Source organism: Echeneis naucrates, chromosome 16, assembly GCF_900963305.1.
Source record: "Echeneis naucrates chromosome 16, fEcheNa1.1, whole genome shotgun sequence".
In the NCBI taxonomy this organism is placed as follows: Eukaryota; Metazoa; Chordata; class Actinopteri; order Carangiformes; family Echeneidae; genus Echeneis; species Echeneis naucrates.
In genome coordinates, this window is record NC_042526.1 from 3,681,098 (window position 1) to 3,690,000 (window position 8,903).

At 40.3% G+C, this 8,903-nt stretch overlaps 1 protein-coding gene across 2 annotated transcripts in view; it reads left to right on the top strand.

Annotated features, from left to right (window-relative positions):
* Window positions 1–732: 732 nt before the first annotated feature.
* The window catches only part of ca5a (carbonic anhydrase Va), a 10,440-nt gene continuing 2,269 nt past the window's right edge, over window positions 733–8,903 (top strand). Inside the window, exons 1-7 of one of the 2 annotated variants that reach the window (XM_029522042.1) lie at window positions 733–1,216; window positions 4,279–4,476; window positions 5,520–5,638; window positions 7,184–7,279; window positions 7,386–7,448; window positions 7,814–7,972; window positions 8,163–8,903. The exon at window positions 8,163–8,903 is cut by the window's right edge and continues 2,269 nt beyond it. In XM_029522042.1, the coding sequence (XP_029377902.1) occupies window positions 1,075–1,216; window positions 4,279–4,476; window positions 5,520–5,638; window positions 7,184–7,279; window positions 7,386–7,448; window positions 7,814–7,972; window positions 8,163–8,333 (948 nt within the window). In that variant the 5' untranslated portion in view covers window positions 733–1,074 and the 3' untranslated portion in view covers window positions 8,334–8,903. Of the gene's footprint in view, window positions 1,217–3,967; window positions 4,131–4,278; window positions 4,477–5,519; window positions 5,639–7,183; window positions 7,280–7,385; window positions 7,449–7,813; window positions 7,973–8,162 lie in introns of those variants that run through there. The other variant, XM_029522043.1, reaches the window with a different exon arrangement.

Here is an 8,903-nt window from a genome sequence, read left to right on the forward strand (position 1 = left end):
ATGGAGCTTCTGGTTTGAATCTATTGCAGGATATTGGAGCAACTTTATTTTATTTGGTTTCATTTACTAGTATTTGTCTTAGACAAAGAACCAGTTGGCTCGTACGGCTGGTATTAACTTCATAAATAAGGCAAGTCAATGTTGTTTTATTCTAATGATTAGTGCTTTTGTTTGAAACTGTTTCTTCTTCTCTTAAACGTTTGTAAATGTTTGTAACATGCTTTCCTTCGGGTTACACACATCTAAAGTACATCTGCTGCTAAAACCTACATTTTAATTGTTAATGGAGCTGTTGGTTTGAATCTGTATTGAGACGTTGATCAGATAAAATCAGATGAGATCATAATTTATTAGTGCCTCAGATGGGGCAATTCAGACGTTACAGCAACAAGAAATGTAACAAAACATAAAAAAAAGTGAAATGGAAATGGACAAATACACGATATGAATAAAAATATTAAATGATATTTCACTTATAAAATATGTGCCGAGACGTATCATTGACATTGGACAGTGGAAAGGAAACATGTTAACTGCGTGTTGAATGAATAAAAACACTTGTAATAGTGTCATTAATGGTATTATTATGTTTAATAACGTTAAAACATCCTGAATATAAGTTGGTTATTACCTACATTGAAGCCTTACGCCCCTCGGAGGAGGCCGCTGATTGGTCGCCGCAGTGGCCACGCCCCCTCAGTACGATTCTTTTATCAGTTGGTCCGACTTCGGAGCTCGTGCAGGTTCCGCGCGCGATTTGACGCTTCGGTCTCGGTGTCCCGGTTTACCGGCCGCTGTGTGTCCGCCGTTCACGGACAGCTTCATCCGTACGGACCGAAAGCTGGCCCCCTCCTCCCGCCCCCACCCGCCCCGCCCCCAGGAGGACACACACAGAGCACAGGAACCGGATAGTGTGTCTGCTTTTGAACCGGCTCGGAGCTCCGCCGTCCGGCTGACTTCTGTCGAGGAGCCGCTGGCAGTTTGACGTTAGCCAGCTGTTAGCTTAGCTTAGCTTAGCTTAGCTTAGCTTAGCCCGTCGGCCGTGTTTTGTTGTGTCGCTGCTCGTTCATCGACATGGTGACTCTGTCGTCCCTGATGAGACCCCTGGCTTCTCAGCTTCACCGGCAGCTGGCCAGACACGCCGGGAGTCATCGGATAACCCCCAGGAGAGGATGCAACCTCACGGCTTGTTCGAGCAAATTCGTGCTGTCTCATGGTAAGAACTTGTTCTGACTCGTTCTTCCAGATGTTTGTTGTCACAAGCCTTGGAAAGAAAGGTGTGTGTGTGTGTGTGTGTTCGACCCTGTGGCTTTAAAACCTTTCATTGTGGGTCAAACAGGGCCGCCAACTTGTCTCTTTTTGTCGTCACCTTTAAAAAACGCGTGTGCAGAGAATTGGAAAGTTTGGACCGGATTTGGGTTTGAATCAAGATCTTCTATGTGGGCTTAGCTGGGTATCCAAACAAGTATCGATGATCACCTGATCACCTTTGGCTTACGGGGGCTGTAGGTTTAGTCAGTGTCATTTTTGTGCACACAAAACTTCCTATAATGACATACACTTTAATTACTTTGTGTTTTTATTGTCTCCAACACTTGTGTTCATCCTTACAAACGGTTGTTTGATCATGTGAAAGACTAATCATAGAACTGCAACTTATGCAAACTCCCGTGTCCATTATAAATTTGTGTATTCAACATGATGAGGATTTTCATCTTCAACCCTCAGATATGAATCACTTTCCTTTTTTTTTTTCTTTGTATAGTGGCAAACATCTGATTCACAAGAAATTGTCATCATTTCAGCAAGGAGGGTATAGAAAAAAAAAATACAGCCTCTTGGGCATTTGATAGATCTGAGAAGCAAACCTTAATCTGCAAAGCAAAAATTATTGTGCTACCTGAAACCCCAGGGAACAGAGGTCACTTGGAAGATCAGGTTGGCTCAGATTACACAATATATTTTGTTGCTCTTTCTGTGATGCTATCTTGTCTGGCAGACACTTGGTTTTATCTGTATGGCTTAAGAGATAAATGTCTGTGAGGAATCCAAAAACCTTACTGTGAAAAGTTTTAGAGGAGACAATATGCAATGAAAATGTGAATTATGTGAGTATGATGATACTGAGCCCAGACTCGTCTGACATTCTTGACAGATCAAACTTGGGTTATGAGGGATGTGGGGTTTTTTTTATTATTAACTTTCATAATACAGCCTAAATGCAATATTCACAATTACTGAAGAGCTGTGCTGTCTTAGCTCACAATGTTTACACTGCACGGCATTTCCACAATTTATATATTAATGTAACTGTGTTGATTCAAACATGATAAATGCAATATACAAAGGTATTGCCATGTAATTAGATATAGCATAATAGAAAGAACCCAAAGAAGTGACAATCTTATCACCAATCAGAACAAAACAAATAAAAAATTTAAAAAGATTACCACACTGCTGTGTGTTGTGTGGCCGAGCTTGGTGGTAGTACTGACTCACCTGTAATGATCTTCCAGCTAATTGTGCAACTAAATGGACAGCTCTGTCCTTGAAAGTCTCTTAATGTGGCCATCAGCACTGCCGCACACATGGTGAAAGTGAATGTGTTGTTTTTATGGTGAAACTTAAAACACATTCAGAAAACTTGCAAAACCTGGACACAAACTTTTCAGACTGCTTCCCTCTGGTAGGCGCTACAGAGCTCTGTTTGCCAAAACCACCAGAGTTAAAAACAGTTTCATCCTCAGCCTGTCTCCCAGATCTCCTCGTAAGCCAACCGACAACCTCATGAACATTTGCACATTACTGCACGATTGTATTGTATTCCACTACAAATATTTTATTTTTAACTTCAATTTATATGTGTGTGTGTGTGTGTGTGTGTGTGTGTGTGTGTGTGTGTGTGTGTATGTATATATATATATATATATATATTGAATTTCCTTTTTTATTTTTATTTTCTGATTCTGAAAAGTTTGCAAATGCATAACAGAAGTTATATTCAGTTGGCCAATGTGGTATCCGAATCAACAATTTAATCCATATATTATATCAGGAAACTGCCAACAGTTTTGGTGTTCGTGGTTCAAATTTGATCTTAACAACAACTTAAGAGTTAAATAGTGATTAAACCTACCAAGGACACATTCATGGTTGTACAAACTTCTTGTGCCATGCTCTACTTTCAAAAGACACAAGTCGTCATAGAAGTGTATCCCAACTGTGTTCATCAGATCTCCTGGAAACACTTCTGTTATGTAGTATTTGCAGTGCATGTTGTCACATTAATTATGTTCTTTGAGCTTGATTTGTACAACATGTTTAGTTTAGTGTGTGTGTGTATATATATATATATATATATATATATATAAGTGAATGAAGAATAAAGCATGAATAGCATTGAAAGCATTTGTGCAATAACAGAGTCAGGTGGCCAGCTCCCCACAGGAAATATGAAGTGAAATCTGAAGATGAAGGTCATCTCCCAGTTAGACCTGTTCAGCTGCACTCACAGTGGAAAACGTAAGCCGTGTGCTGGGTGAATGGAGAGGACAACAATAAAATAAGCTGCTTTTGTGCCTTTGATGGCAACACTTGAAAGATTTTTACTCAGTAAAAACAACTTCAGTCTGAGCATTTTTTTCCCCCGTTTGTTTTACAAATGGAGTTCATGTTTTTTTGGGAGGTTTTCAAAAAGAAAACTGAACAGAGGGAGGAAGAGAAAGTCAGCAGTTTCAGGTAATTAAAAGGCAGGTCCATTGAGAGGCATTGGTCCAAGGTGGTGGTTTGACTGGCCAGAGGTCTTGGTCTTTCCCTGCTGTGAAGTGGAGCTGGGGGCGGGCCAGGACATTCCGCATGTCACTTTCTGTACAGCCAGCCCACTTTGCTCTTATTTTGTAATTTCCTTTTTGGAAAAAAAATGTAAGAGGAGTAGAAGGAAGTAAAATTGCTCACTTGCTCCTTTATGATTCAGTTCCTTGAAACAGCTTGAGGAAGAAAGACTCTTTGTGTCTGTTTAGCATTGTCATTGAGTAGTTTCTTTTATCTTTTATTTATGAGACAAATTTAATCCTCTTGTCTCAAAATGGACTGTCTGAAAATGAGACAGGCAGCAGAATACAACATGAGAGGTAGGTGTCAGCATTTTCTTTGCATTTTTCTGTTTTACCTGCTCGTTGAAAAGAGGAGCTCTGAATTGGATCTGAGTGTTTTAGATTTTAATTTGGCGATTTCTTTCCTTGTCTTCTTCTTCTGCTCTTCCTTCTTCCTCATCTCCAGTGCATCCCATGTGGCAGGGACCCCTCGCGGTACCCGGAGGTGATCGCCAGTCTCCCATTGACATCGTTGTAAGGAAGAGTGTCTTTGATTCACAGCTGCGGCCCCTGGTCACTGATTATGACCCAGAGACCTGCCAACAAATCTGGAATAATGGTTACTCCTTCCTAGTGGAGTATGATGACACAACAGATAAATCCAGTGAGTACTCTTGTATCTTAACTATTTATGCATATATTGTTTAGGCAAAAAACATCTGAAGATGCATTTATGCATACATCCACCCATCTCTGCCATGAAGTGCCTTTAGAAAACTAGCAAGTAATAATATTGTTTGCTCTCATTAAGTTCCCCATAGTTAGTTTCCCTTAAATCTGAACAGACTGAAGGAAATCTCAGCAGTGGGAATGCATGTTTTGATCTACACATGTGGATTATCTCTATCTCCAACACCCCGCTCCCTTAAGGAGCTTGGTCTGTAGGGAAAGGTAAAGCTGCTGGTAAAAACCACCGCCACATGAATCTGGTGATTGTCATGTGACTCGCTTGTTTCTCCTGACCTCAACAACTACTGTGTAGTCTGTATTTAAGTTTTTAAGTGCTGATCATTTTGGGTAAATACTGGGTTACTGGAAAATGCTTTCCAAACCATTGCAATTCTAAACATGGACCTTATTTAGTAAAATTACAATCACTTAAAGCTGCAACGTTAACCACCTCACAGGGGTCACATTCTCTCAGTCAATTTATTATGAGCTCAGCATGAGATACAGGTTTATGGCACAGGGTTTTTATTAACAGAAGTATACTGAAACAATGGAGTGATGTTCTAATAACTGCAGGTACTTTGAGTATAGATTGCAGCTTCATATTTATAGTTTGACAGTAAAGGCATTTGGCATAACAAAGATGAGAAAGACCACATCATTTGGTCGTTTCAGTGTCACTGAATAACTGTTTATGATGAAAGGCTTCGTATGCAATTGTAAACTCTTACTTTTGGCACTAAATGTTTGCAAATGTTTTGAGTTAGCATTACTTTCCAAAAAACCTGTTCATCAGCTGCTGCCCTCAGAATTAGTAGACGTTTCCTCGTTTTGAAGGAGGAAATAATTTCAGTAATGATTACTAAACAGTTATAATCTGATGCCTCTCCAGGAATAATGATTCACTCTGTTAAAAGGATTGTGAAATCTGTATGTGTCAAGATGCTCTTCTATACACCCTTTAACTTTCTGATGCAGCGCTAAAAGGGGGCCCTCTGCAAGACAAATTCAGGCTTTGTCAGTTCCACTTTCACTGGGGTGAGAGCAACGCCTGGGGATCAGAACACACTGTGGACAAGAGGCTGTTCCCTGCAGAGGTACTCAGCTGTCCTGCACTTACACACACAAAGACAATGAATGAGATGATTATACCTGCCTTTGGTTTTTACAAGGACAAAAATGGATCCTACAAAAACACACAACCAAATTCAACACGTTGCCAGGAAAAACAGCATTTATTGAAGTATGAAGCTAGATAGATTTATGCCTATGACAGGAAGGGAATATCATGTTATATATCAGGAATATGAAAGAGGAAAGACAGGAAATGCAGCCTCTGTTCCTGTAAACCTTGTGAGTGAAACGGATTGATTACAGGCAAAAAAGCCAATATATAGAGGAAGATGAATGTCTCTTTTTCTATTTTGTAAAATGTATAAACTGGAGAATGCTTTTATCTACAGAAGCTCACAATATTATGAGTTAAAGGGTTAGACACAACAAGAGCACATAAGAATATAACACATCTCAAAGAACGTGAAGGAGGTTTTTGATCTCTCACTCTGAGGCTGAAGCTTGTGAAATGACTGATATTGTGCCATGTGTGATGATAACCATCCAACCAGTATTATTTATATCAATAATGTTATTACTTCAAAGAGTAACTGAATACCAAATACCAAAGTGTGCTGCATCTGTGACAATAATGACGTCAATGCAGCATAGTGGGAATTTACACCACTGGAGGTCAGCAAAAACAAAACTTTCTGATGGAGTTGCATGCTTTATAAGATCTCTGGCTGTATTGGGCCATTGACACAGTTATACAAGCCTATCATTCTTATGGCTGTGTTTGTATTGAAGCCACTGGATTTTGGCACAAACTTGACAAAGTAAGTTGGTTAGTTAAACTAATATAGAATATTGGTCACAATCATATCAATGTCAGAGTTTCTACTCTGATCCACAAGTGTTCCTCTGATCTTGCTCTTACCAAACCCAAACACAAAGGTTATGTTTGTCTCTGAGCAGGTGGTATTTGAGACTGGCCGATTCTTTCTGTCCTACGTTTGACCACATAATACCTATTTACACGTTGTTCCATTCATTTATGTTAGCATTCATTTAAGCACACTTGCATAACAAGAGTTTCCACTTCAGTGTGTGTATGAGTGTGTACTCTGTCAAGCCCTTGTTGGTTGTGTTGGGAATGTCTCCGTGTCGTAGTTCTCATCACTCAGCACGCTCGTTATGTGTGTGGTGGATCAAGTTACAGTCCTGACTGACAACTCAGTTCTGTCTGTCAGAAATAGATGTGCAGTTTTAATGCATGAAAGTTTTTGAAAATATTCAAATGATTGGAAATGCTGTTATTCTTTTGAAGTAAAATATGTCAACACACACACAAAAACACTTATGTCACAAAAAATTCAAAGTAAGTCATAAAACATACTTTGAAAACAAATGACCTAGCAACACAGAGTTGGCGTGTCATTTGGAGGAGAGAAAGTGGGCCTGAGGTCAGGACAGAGGGTGAAAAGATCAAGGCTGTGGGTTACCGTCTCTCTTGCTCCCACACACATTTACTCTTTGGTTGATTGTGGTTTTACACAAATGTTTTTGTGTACTGTATGTGTTCCCAGCTCCATTTAGTCCACTGGAACTCTGAAAAGTACAGTCTGTTTGAGGAGGCAGTGATGGAGGACAATGGACTGGCTGTGATCGGAGTCTTTCTAAAGGTACAAGCACATGCACGGACTTGTTCGGACTTTTGTAGGTGGTGTGTGCTGCATCTTAAGCTTTTAACTGTGATTCAATCCATATAAATATGTAATCCATCTGTAGGTGGGAAAGCGAAACGAGGGCCTGCAAAAACTGGTAGACGCCCTGCCTGCAATCAGACACAAGGTGAGGCCACATTCATACTCATCGGGATGAATGCAGATTTTCTTAGACTGTTTGCACATCTCTGAAATACATCTGGAACATCTTCACTGCAAGTGAGACACTATTGCCCTCTGGTGGACAAATTAGGACACCCCCCCCCACCACCACCACCAAAAAAAAAGTTAAATGTCATCAAGGTGACTGAAGTCGTGCTACTGTACTCTTTATCACTAATCTTATCTGATAAGGTTTGTGCTTGTCTGATAAGATCAAACAATGTGACACTCATTGTGAACTTTAATATACAGTGGTTAGACGGTTAAACTGTTTGAAGGTTATGTACAATTAACAAGTGCTGTTGTCCTTCTGTCTCTGGCCGTCTGCAGGACAGTGTCATTGAGTTCACCAAGTTCGATCCTGCCTGCCTTTTACCTGTCAATACTGACGACTACTGGACGTACCACGGCTCCCTGACAACACCTCCTCTGACTGAGTCTGTCACCTGGATTGTCATGAAGCAGCACATTGAAGTCAGCCATGATCAGGTGTGTCTGTGTGTATGTTACAATCTGTCATTCCGTTCACTCACTTCTAGGGTGTGCCCAACTTGTATGTACAATTAGGAAAACAAGCATAGCAGCATGTTTGGCTCTGAACTTGCAGCTATTAAAGACAGGGGCGAGTGAATCAGAACTTAGTTATATTTACACCTTTGTTTTTCCCCTCACCCTTCAGCTGGCGGTTTTCCGGAGCCTCCTGTTCACCTCAGCTGAGGAGGAGGTACAGAAGAGTATGGTGAACAACTTTCGTGTGCAGCAGCCCCTGCGTGGTCGAACCGTCCGCTCCTCCTTCACCCCCTTTCTACAGGAGGCGCCATCAGCTGAAGCCAACAAGCATGCCCACTGATGCTGCTGGACTTATTACACAGTAACACACACAATGAACAACAAACACTACTCTGTGCGCAAGTGTCTGCATTGTCTTATTCTTTATTTTTGTTCAATATTGTTCATGCACACTTTGAGCAGAAATTGAATTTCATTTTTACATCATGCTGCTTTTTCAAACAGCGAATGGATGTTTTTAACAGCAACAAAGTTTTACATTAAGGATGTAGGGAGACTTCAGTTTCTGGGTTGTTGAAATTTTTCAGCAACCCGATCAGTAAGGGATGGTTGCTGTGGGGAAAAATGTAGATTTATTGGTTTTTATTTAAGGTAACGGTACATTGACAGTTCATCCAGCTACTGTAAGTGAGTTTGTACAGCTGCAACTGTGTGCAGAGAAATGCACAGAAGCTGGAAACAATTCTTCAATGGAGGAACTTCTGCTAGTTTACAGAAGAGCAACCAGGAAATTTTAACTGACTGGAGTTCTTAGCTTTTCTTTCACAATACAATACAATTACATACAGTACAATTTATCTAATATCAATTTTTTTTTATCCTGCATAGTTGTTTGTTGGTTTTATCTTTG